Genomic DNA, 11,787 nt, shown 5'->3' on the forward strand with positions numbered 1-11,787 from the left:
TATCCCAACTTCTGTTTCAGAACCTCCGAGGAAGGTGGGTCCACCAGCTTCCAGTCAAACAGCTCTTGCTGCCAGGAGGTTCTTCCTAATGTCTGTAGTTATTCAGTGTGAGAATAGTTGTGCAAGTTGCTGGAAAGAAGGAAGAGGGGCTGCCAGGCTGACATAAGGAAGCTGAGCAGTGTAGGCAAAGTCCACAAAGAACGTGGGATCAGACCGGATTGATTCAAGTAAAATTTGAATGATTAGCGATAAGACTCTACTCTTGTTCATGTCGCATAACCTGCTGACCAGCCTGCTTCAGTAAGCTCATTGTGGTTTGCAACTTGCCTTGGTAGAGGCATGCAGATTCTTGGGGCCGCCGTCTAATCCAAAAGAAGAATAGGAATGGAACTGTTTTCTATCTCCCCAAGGATTAAGTGACATTGAGAACGAAGCCTGCTCCTCTATTTCTGGATTCTGCTGTAGTTCAAGGGTAGCCCATGTGCAGGTGTTATTGGGCTACAGTTCCATCGCCCCCAGACAGCGTAGTCAGGGGTGGTGAAACATGTAGTCCCTCCATATACATTGACTGTCCCTGTTTGTCGGAACCTTGAGAACTGGCTTTGATAGCAATAAGAGGTATATTAGTACTGTAAGCATATAATGCATATAGCACATGGCTGCATAGAATGCAAATAGCATATTCCCACAACAAATATTCAGGATGACTCACTTACCACCTTGCCTTTAAATGAAAATTGTTGATGGCATCATGTGAGAGGTTGCTGTGAATTTGGTGAAACAAATTGTCTGCCCGGTTGTTGTGAAGTTTTTTTTTTACTAACTTTATCGTTGATCATACTGAGTTTCCAAAGAAGCATTAATCATGATTGAAACAGATATCTTAAATGGATGTGATGTGAGGAAATGCAGTTCCCAATGCAAACACTTCCTCTTTATGGTTTTAATAATTAAGCTCTTTAAACAGCGGGAGGAATGTGCGCTGAGAGAGCACACTAATGCAAATGCATTCATGTTTAATGTCAGAGCTTCCAGTTTCTCAGTCCCGGAGGCTTAATAAATCTTGGCCCAAGTTCTGTCACTTTATGTACCCATTTAGCAACCTGCTGATGAAAGAATACCCTGCGCAGAGACACACAAACTTTTCCCGGTCTATGTTTCTGCTCCTCTGGGAGCATTCAAGCTATGAGTCAAAGTGAAGTTATGACTTTCTACGTTTTGCTTTTAGGCAAGAAGTCTCATCTTAGGAAGACAACAGAAAAGAAACTCCCCACAAAAGAAACCATTGCAAAGCTGCAGCAGTCTGAAATATGGAAAATGGAGAATGAGTTCTACGAATTTGCACTGGAGCAGTTTCAGTTTGTCAGAGCACACGCCGTCCGGGAAAAAGATGGAGAGTTGTACATTCTGGCACAAAACTTTTTCTATGAAAAGATTTACCCTAAATCGAACTAAGGACGATGCATCTTTTTAGGCTAGGGACTAAACCTTTGGGCCACATTCTTATTTTCAGCCCCAACTTGTAGATTGCTGATGCACCAACTGAGGCACCTCAGTCCTTGAGCTCAGTAAAATGAATTGTGGGTTCCTCAAAGAAGATGGCTGCTGACCAGATACGTTGGTAATCCAAAAGTATAAACTTCAGTTTAATCTCAAAGAAGGCTGCTCTTCAACTCCTGCAGAAGCCTACATACACATTTACAGAAACTAACCACTTACCAATTATGTTGCTGAAACGATAAAGATGAAAGGCCTCTCTTTCCGCTCTTTTTGATTCATAGAACAGCTTATTTTAGTTAACCTCCTGGGAAGAGGAAGCTGTTGGTTCCCTAGCTTCAACATGGAAATTTGGGTTGTATACGTTTATGAATAATGTTAATAACCGGCTGACATCTGTGCTTTGTTCTTGTGAATTCATATCACATGAATCATGTTCAATCATGTTCTGCTGAGAAATGCTGCAGCTGGACTTGCCCATATTTTATCAGTGTGGGGTTTTCATTTTAAAGAGCTAAATTGATCATCAGTGTGTTTGAAAATTCAAATTCCATAGTGATCTTGTCAGAACGCCTAAAACCAAGGCAGTGTTTCTTTAATATCCTCTGCACTTCCAACTAATGTTGGGAAAAACACCTCTTCAGAAGCTGGCTTTTGCCTGCACTTCAATATAAAACAAATAGTGAATTCTGTATCCTTGTTCCATAGATTCTTTGTACTTTAAAGAACTACTGGTGAATCCATATTATGACTCAACTAGTGAGCTGTGGTATGGTTAGGGGTTTCCTATTTAGATACTTTTACCTGTAGAATATTTTTACTAAGGTGCTTTATAATGTGTTTTAAAGCATTGCATTTGGAAAAAAAGGAATAAAATGCTGTAAATAATGCATATTTTATGTATTTGGACCAAAAGGTTATGGACAACTAGTTTAACACATTTTTGCACCAGTTTTGCCGTATGTGAAGTAGAAGCATCCCACCTGCTATTCAAATTCCAGTTTTGAGTTAACTCTTGGACATCGCTGAAATGCACTTCAATGACCTCAACAACTTTAAATACACAGTGTGTCTGTCCAGGAGCCCCCTTTGCAAAAAAAGGAGAAAGAAACACCCTCCTTAATCTGCATCCTTTTATCATGCTTAAAAGGAAAAGGAAAACGGATGCCTGTGGCCTGGCCAAAAGAGATACACAGAAATTGACGTCAATGTGTTCAGGGCACTGCTGTATGTTACTTCAGTAAATGTGCATTTGCCATGATTAGCACCTTATAGTAACTTCTATACACGAGGTTGTTTAGCAGTTGGTTGTATACTGGGAAGCTCCATTTTAACAAAATTCTAGAAAAACTGCAGTTCTTCAAATTCCCTAGCTGCATTTGTTTTTACTGGAAGGTTTATGTTTTGTTTTTGTTTTTAAAATATATATATATATATTAAAGTTTGCAGATTTTTTTTTAGTTCATTTAAATCCAGACTTTGAGCGTCATATTCTATAGGATGTCAAAGTGCAGCATAGATGTATTGATAGAAGAACGTTACCAAAATTGTCCGCTATACGAACACAAAGTTGTTAGCTGTCTGTAAACTGAATGTTTTGATGCCAAAAACGGGATCCTGTTACAAAAGGGTAATGAGTATATTAAGGAAAGCTTTTAATTTGCTCTTCTTCTTCTTCCTTTTGCCTTGTTCTTAAAGATACAAAAATAACACCGCCTTCCTAGGCAGTTTCTTCTTTTTAGTCAGCAGTCATTTGTAGCGTTCTTTGTTAATTTTTCCCCAATGTATGACCATGAGCCAGAGTGTTTTCATAGCCATGTTGGTTCAACTGAACGAGACGCAGAAAAAACAAAAACAAAACAAACTGTCATTAGACCAATTTGCTACTTGCAGCAGCGTGTTCAACGTCAGGTGCTGATGCTCGGAGTACAACTAGAATCACGATTGTCCAGGCTGATTGATATGTTAGTGGGCCTGTTGATTCCATTCTCACATGTTAGGAAGAGAGTCTGAGTGCCTCAAAACCAAGGGCGGTGTAGCATAGTGCCACCAAGTTGACTGAAAGTATGATTGTGCAAACAATTAGCAAAGCTGCCATTTGGACCCTTCAGAGCCTTCACGAGGTAGGCTGGTTACAATTCCCGATACTATATCCACTGTGTTGACATGTCCTCAAAACAAGAGGTGCATTTATATTAATTAGGTGTTAAGATATTTAGGCAGCCTGTAGAAACGGCTTTGGTAGTTAAGGTTTATTTTCGATATTCCGGCTGTCCAGTGTACGGTAATCTGAGGGTAAAACGCTAATGAACCCGATGGGGCTTCTGAATAACCATGTCTAAGACAACACTGGCAGCGTTGTAAGCGAAAAATAGTTGACGGGTAGATAATAAAAGTAGAAATTGTTGGTTTCCCATGTGCTCATCTTAAGCTTGAGCGATTGTGGACAGCTTAGCTTAAGTTACCCTAAGTCATAAATGAAATTTCTTGAGTCGTGTTTGGCTTCGGGAGACGATGTCGCCATGCCCCACTCTAGTTGGGGATGATAAAATTTCTCATGGCGTTTTGGTTCTTCTCCCTAGTTGTATAAGATGTTGCAGAACTGAGAGGTAGGCAATTTTGAAAATATTGGCAGAAATTTATAATGGGCATCCTCCCTGCGCTCTCTTCCATAATATATACTTTATTCATGAAGCGGCGGTAAACTACTTTTAAGGAGAGCACCGAATAAAGGTGCTTAAAAAGTGAAACGCAGGCATCTAAATGCTTAAAACTGCCTTTGCAAAGAGACACTGAAAATGTGACTCATACCGTCTGCTCATATGGACAGTATTTAAAAGTTTAGAAAGGAATGGTTTACCTATGGCTGTTTTTATGTTTTGCATGTAAAAGATCTGCTTTGCAAGTGCAAAAACTAAAATCCAGTTTCTGGTTCAACAGCTGCAAGGAGAACCTTTGGTGGTTCATTATCTGAATTTCAGGGGAAAGAGGGAAGAAGTTCAGAGCTTAGGTCTCTGGGGTCTTGTTCACTCAGGACTAAAATACTCTGGACTTAGCTATCACGGTTTACTTTTTTGCTGTTCCTTAAATCGTTTCTTCCTACCCCATTTTTCAGACAGTTCCAAATACTTTGAAACCTTGTTTCTCAAGGTTTCAAAGCTAACCATTATGACTAGCATGGTTATATGGATTGCGTTCTCATTTGCAGCGCTTAGAAAATTGGCTGGAACGTAATCAAGTATGAGTGGCTGCCCTGCTCACACATGGCAGGTCCTTCAGACATAAAGGCAAGCCATGGTTTCTCTTCCCCTCTATTCCCTGCAAATCCCTGGATAACCTCCCAAACCATGGTTTAGAGTGTGAAACCTCATCCCAAACCAGACAGTGATTTTGTGTTGCTAACAAGCCATGATGGCTTGTTGGAACATTGTTCTGCAGGCAAGGTTTGCAAACCAGTTTGAAACCGTGTTTTCAGCTCCTGATTTTGATGGCTGTTTGTAAACCATGGTTTGTTGTGAGATTGGAGATCAGGAATCATTTCTGTTTTGAGTTCCCCTGCTCTTTAAGAGGCACCCCCCTGAAAAAGCTCTTCTCAAGGTCAGGAGCCCTCCAGAGTAGCATCCTATGAAGGGGCTGCTGTCATAGAAAAATTTGCACAGCATATTAACAGGTGATGGGTCTTGCCCATTGTTTTCTCGACACAGAGCCATGAATATACCACTATGGGGGGAGAGCTGTTTAAAATGTTTGGATCTGAACGTAAAATGTTGGAAAGGGGTGGAGAGGAGTGTTTTGACCAGAAAAATGTATGCCAGAGTTTCCAAGCCCAATAGTATATGCCAGGACTATTGTGACTAATTCCCGCCCTGCCCCCCAATGGGGAACTTATTTTCCCAGTTTAATTGTCAACCAGAAATAAACTTGTATTGGCTATTGAATAAAATATATTTTTTCAAATTGTAGCCCACAATCCCTGGTGACAATTGCCTGTAGATTTAAGTTCACTGAAATATTTTGATGCATGCATTGAAAAGTACAGTTAGGAACATTGGAATAAGTCTTACGGAATTCATTTACAAATCACTAGGTAGCGAGGGACTTCGTTTCTCTTTGCTTGTTCATACATGTTTGGTGAAACCTGGAATTCTAGATGGGTTTCTATATCTGCCATAACATTCCTGATTATGATAGTATTTCCTTGAGCTATTGGATCATTACAAATTATTGTATGAGAGTCCACATCCATACAGGAAAGGGCAGTACTATTCACGTGGATGGGAGACTTGGATAATTGTGTGCTTGCCTTGCTGTGTTGAATTTAAATGGGAGATCTATACATGCAAGCACTGTGGAATTGGGACGCAAGTATGGAGAGGTTGCATTGTGGCACTAGTCTATGAGTGTTTGTCTACTCTGCAAGTGAAACTGTTTTAGTCATGGTTTGGCAGGTCAGGCACCCTAAGTATATCCTATTCATTTCTGGGTCCAGTTTAATGTGCAGCTTTTAACCTTTGCAGCCTTTAAACTGGACTCCAGTAGTATATCCGAACTACCGCTTGCACCCATATGAGCCTACCAAGGTGTTAAGATCAGCTTCGGAGGCTCTGCTGTCTGGCTCACCATTACAATTATTTAATTGCAGGTACCAGAGAGAGGGCCTTGTTAGTGGTGACTCTTGGCTTCAGAATGCCCTCTCCAGGGAAATATGCATGGCCATATTGACACTGGCTTTTAAAATAACTTCTAAGACTTTATTTCAATCCATGTGTGCTTGATGCGCCGGTTCATTAATTTTATTTGTTACTGCTCTTAGAGGATTGTTTGGGGCCCTTTGTTTTTGTTTTGTATAAAAAATTATGAACAGCTAGGCTCTGGAAGGTGGATTAGAAATCTGACAAATAGCCTACATTTCTTCCTTACAAATGAGAGATGCTCCCTCCCTCCTGAATTCACTGAATTTTGTTCTTCTAGAATCTGCAACCTGCAAATTCACTTACGAAAGCGTGCAAATTGAAGAGCTGAACAGTATTTGTAGCAGATTCTAATTATTGGTACCTTTTTGGAAAACTTTAACGTGCAGAGCCATGTGGTCTGAAGCAAAGCTTTATACATAGAATATTTTTGCGAGCAAGTGCTTCAAAATATACAAATGTGTTCATTCACGGACTTGTTCAAACACTGTATATTCTTAGAGACTTAAGCGATGTTTTCTGAAAAAGCGGTCTATTTCCGAATCTGTATTGCTGCCGAGACACTTTACATTTCTGAATACAGGCAGCTGCCACGTCATTCCCATCCTAAACATTTGCCTGTGTTTAAAACCTTCTGGTCCTGTATCCATGCCCTTGGCAACAAAGCCTTACTGATTTCCGTGAGATTTGCTTCCAAGTAAGTATGCATAGGATTGCAGCCAGAACAGCAGATCAAGTTGTGGCTTTTTAAGCGGAAGGGGGTGGGGCGGAATACATCATGTGGCATTAGAAGTGTTTTGTATAAAGAAAATATGGTGCCTAAACTATGCTGCAGAGAAAGCATGCTGAAAAGCCTGTCTCACGCACTGCCAATTTAGCTCTTAAAAGGTGGATCATTTTATGAGTCCTAGAGATCAGACCAGAAAGAGATTTTGAGGGGGAAAAGCGTGTAATCTACGATCAGCTGCCAGAATATATCCTATTTTAAGACCATGTAGCTATGTAAACTTTTGTGGCACCTATTTATAAACTGAAACCCTTGTAAAGATTTTTTTTTTTTAATAGCAGGTTTGCTTTCAAAAATCTGTTTAGATGCTTGTTTTTCCCCTCGTACCGAAATTTTAGAAAATGGAAGCCGTAGCTTCTGTGTTAGTTCGAGCATTTCAGAAGCAGTGTCGAATGTAATATTGAGAACTTGGATTGTGCCTCATTATTTTTTTAATACACACAGCTAAATGGTGCCTTTCCCCCCTCACAATCCATGTTAGAAGATGCTCGCCCCCCTCTCTCGTTTTCCTTCCTCTTCACGTGCTGATTTCAGTTGTGCAATACTCCCAAATCTAAAACCGTTTTGTCACATCTGTTTGAGATAATTGCTTCATTTCCCCCCCCCCCTGTACTTTGCTGAGAGCTTTCTGTTGTTGAAGTGTTTCAGTTGATTACCTAATGCAAATGATATATAAAATAAAATGCCCAATGGGAAAGGGGGAGGAGAGTCTAGTGTCTTTTTTTTTCTTCTTCCAGAAAATAAAATATCAGATATTCAAATTGCCAGGGCGGGGGGAGTCAGTACGAAAATGCACACATTTGGGTTTAAAAAGTATAAATATCACAGGCATGGTTTCTCTTTATTGTTGTCCCATTTCTGCAGTGAAACCAGCCTCAAATACAGTGGTACCTCGGGTTAAGTACTTAATTTGTTCCGGAGGTCCGTACTTAACCTGAAACTGTTCTTAACCTGAAGACCACTTTAGCTAATGGGGCCTCCCGCTGCTGCCGCGCCGCCAGAGCATGATTTCTGATCTCATCCTGAAGCAAAGTTCTTAACCTGAAGCACTATTTCTGGGTTAGCGGAGTCTGTAACCTGAAGCGTATGTAACCTGAAGCGTATGTAACCTGAGGTACCATTGTAGTCATGTACACAGAGGTAGGACTCTAGAAACCTTGTGTTATGAAATTATGAGATTCAGTGGGTGATCGATTAAATGGTGGCAAGGCCTAGCTATGGATTGAGTGTCCATACTTTTACGAGGTTCCAATTGGAACAGATTCCTGTTTTGCTCAGGTAGGCAACTCAGTAAGAGCGTCTGCCTTTGAAACCAAACTCTTGGGCATCAGCCTTAGGCCTTAAGGAAATTGTGAATAGGAGGAGCAAAGGCACAGACGCACAGCATTGGGGTTAGGGCTCCGGAAAGCAACAAATTTGGAAGGAGGATAGCTGAAGCCCGAGCCAGCCACCACCCCGGCCAGCAGTACATATAACCTTGGCCTATTCAAGCCTGACTTTCCTCCCCGAGGAAATGGCAGTGCAGCTCCAATTACCAGCACAGGCTTGAAGATGACTTCCAGGTGGTGGCAGTTGCTGCCATGCCACTGGGACTCAGAAAGCTCCCCTGGTTTTGAAAAACAGGGAAGCTTTTGTTTGGAGACTTAGACACACACACAAGCATGTTAAACTGCCTTCTTGAAACGTTCTGCTTTCTGTAAAAGTGAGCTATCTCCGGAGAGGGACGTTTCGACATGCGATTAAGGCGGTGCAACCCCCTCCCGCTGCCCATTTGCTACCCCAAAGCTGTAATGCATCAATGCAACCTTTATGGAAATTCTGAGCTCTTAGCAGTTCTCTACCGCAGCTGTCCTTTTAGCTGAGGGATGGTCAGCTGACTCCGCTTTTAAGTGCTTGCTTTGATCTCTTAATGGGATAGTTCCTAAATATTTAGTCATCAGCGTTTTACGCGCCGAAGCAACTGTTGTCTGGAGTTTCAGCCCTTTTTGGGATGACCTGCACTTCCAGCCAAGGAGACTTCTGAAGGTTAAATCTACTTGGGATTTAGCTTGGGAAGCAGATGAAAGGAGAGAGGTCTCTTGTATTTCTAAACTTGAATGTCGAACCTGCCCTATGTACAACTTTGCTACAGGTGCAGTCCGATACAGCTTTTATCCTCTAGAAATCGGCAGTTGCGTGGCCTGTAAAACTAGGTCACTTCCCCGCAACTTTCAACATGGAGCCATTTGGTTACCAAGGAGCATGACAACATCACAGTGTTCACGGCCAGCATGCTGTGAAATAAAACATGCACATTTTTTAATGATGTCGTATAAGTTGTGCAAAGATCTTTAAAGGTGGACACTGCCTTGCCGATGGTCTGCTAGGTAGCCCCAAACTTACCGAGCAGAGAGAATGCTTCTTTAGAGCTAGGCTTGTGTATTTTTTATAGAAATATATTTTTCCTGGGTGCCACAGTTGAGCACAGTGTAAGTTTCTTTGCTTAATAAAATGCAAGAAGCTGCAAGTGAATCTCGAAAGCGATATCCAGATGTTTTCTGCCTGCTAAAGCCCCCCTCCTGCTGTGACCTCCCCCTGGGTTTCATTACCACATAGCACAGATGTGGTAACTCACAATATGAGCTAATTTAAAAAAACAAATAAGACTCTTTATTAAAAAATAGGCCCTACAAAGAACACCTGTGGGTTCAAAACAAAAGCTTCGGGACCTTTCAACTTCTGATAATAACCCAGGGTAACCCCATCAAAATTAAAGGGGCCAGGCAAGAGTTTGCCAGTTTTTCTTCTTCATAAACACACTTGTTTTAGATGGTGCCCTTTCAAGTTGTCTTCCCGCTTTGAGCATTAAGCTGTTTAAAATGAATGTGATTGCAAGATAATTCACATACTTTTAATTGGATCCTCAAAGCGAGTGCAATTTGGGTTTTCTACTGAAACAGGGATATGGCACACAAGATGTCCTGCTCCAAGTATGCATGACCCACCGGAAGCTGGACGGCTTTGAGAAAACATTGCTAAGATGTTCAAACAAAACTTCCAAGTATGACATTGATGTTTTATGTTATCTACACTCTACAGGACTTCACTCAGGCAAACAGGAAAACCGATTTGGAGAAGGCAGTAGACAGGCCTGGGAAATGGGCAGAACTTTGAGGGGGACAAGCGTAAGGCCAGGTACCACATTCTTAAGAGGAAGTCTGAATACAAATTAGTACTATTGCACTGAGAAGATGCTTGTTGGTTAGGGAAGGATTTCATCTGGGTACAAAGCAATACTGTTTAGTCTTGTTTCCGATCTAGCCCTAGTCTTATGCAAAGCAATAATAGCAGTCTTGATGGCTGGACTCAGCGGCATTTTTTTCATAGTGCCGGATACTGATGAGATAATCATAAAATGTCTTTCTGGCATTCCAGATAAACCTGCCAGAATACAAAATGAATGGGTGACTACGATTTCCCCTGATGCAAATAAAGGTAAGACTTAAGAAATGATAGCAGCGTAAAGTTTCCCTTGCAGGCCCTATGAAAGGCTACCTTTTAGGTGGCGATATTGCTTTCAACTGTTCAGTGTGCTTTCAACTGTTCAAACTACTTTTTACAACTACCCTCTAAAGTTAGCAGCACCAAAGCAACCTTCCTGGGGTGCCAGCCTGGGCAGTGTGGATGGAGGTCTTGAGCTGCCCAGACAACAGGACCCCCCTCTCGACCTGATGTGGTCCAAGGGAAAGCAGAGCAAGACGTTTCGCAGCAGCTGGGCTGCAGGGGTGGCAAGAAGGAGGCATACAAGGCTCCACAGACTCCAGATCTTCTTAGCCTTTTCTTCTCCTGAAGATACCCTGCAAAGAGTCCTGGGTTCCGTCCCCAGCACCTGCAGGTAGGGCGGGGAGAGAACCTTGTCTGAAACTACCTGGAGAGCTGCTGCCAGCCAGTTTCAGTGGTACTGAACCGGGTGAACCAATGGTGTGACTTAGTTGAGCAGTTCCCTACTGTGTACTACCCAGCCTATAAAACTATAAAGAGACCTCCATAAAACCCTTTGCAAGCTTATCTGGAGGGCCCTAACAGTGTGAAGAAGGTTTTTGTAAAGAGCTGTGTTTGCTGAGGAATAATCCCTTAGCTTTCCGTAGGTTTTTATAGCGTGGTAGAAACCAAGCTGGCTAGAATACTAGTCCTCTGAGTTTTGGGGCTTAATTATATATATATAGATATAAAACCCTCCAATTAGTCTAGGAAAGGAAAATGCCATGAGCAGCAAAAAAAGAAGAAGAAGAAAGAGCTAGCACATTTGACCCTTCGGACAGGGCTCAGAGCAGATGTGCACACTTCAAAATCCGGTGAATGCTGTTTTGTGCAGTGGTTTCCCCAGCCTGTTTTCTTCGGCTTCGGAATAAAGTATTGCAAAGGTTACGGCTTGTGTTTACTCGCATGGACACAACTGCTCTGTTCCTAAGTTTCTGGGGTGTTTCGTTTTTACTCGGGTTCAGATTCTAAACACTGGTGTGTAACGCAGTTTCATACGCAGTAACAGGATGTCAGAATCACAGGCCTAGGACTCCTCTGCTTCTGCCCTGAATATCTTTTAAGTTATTACATTTGCCAGATTTATAAACTGCTTTGCGGCTAGAGACCATCAAAGTTGTATACTAAATAAAAAATAGGATAAAACACAAAACCCTATTTCTGAAAGCAATTGAATCACCCACAAAAATCTCTAAAAACAACAAAAGCAGATCTTGCCATTCTAGAAAACAATAAACCCAAATCTATGGGGCATTCCTGAAAAAAGAAACTTAACATTGTGGGCAGGTATTT

The 11,787-nt window shown here is 41.6% G+C and overlaps 1 protein-coding gene across 2 annotated transcripts in view; it reads left to right on the top strand.

Annotated features, from left to right (window-relative positions):
• HS2ST1 (heparan sulfate 2-O-sulfotransferase 1) overlaps positions 1–7,676 on the top strand; it is a 94,130-nt gene extending 86,454 nt beyond the window's left edge. For both annotated transcript variants that reach the window (XM_081194084.1, XM_081194085.1), the window contains exon 7: positions 1,229–7,676. In XM_081194084.1, coding sequence (XP_081050210.1) covers positions 1,229–1,455 — 227 coding nt within the window. In that variant the 3' untranslated portion in view covers positions 1,456–7,676. The remainder of the gene's footprint in view (positions 1–1,228) is intronic.
• Positions 7,677–11,787: the final 4,111 nt, after the last annotated feature.

The sequence above is a fragment of the Podarcis bocagei genome (assembly GCF_964188305.1).
Source record: "Podarcis bocagei genome assembly, chromosome: 5".
In the NCBI taxonomy this organism is placed as follows: domain Eukaryota; kingdom Metazoa; phylum Chordata; class Lepidosauria; order Squamata; family Lacertidae; genus Podarcis; species Podarcis bocagei.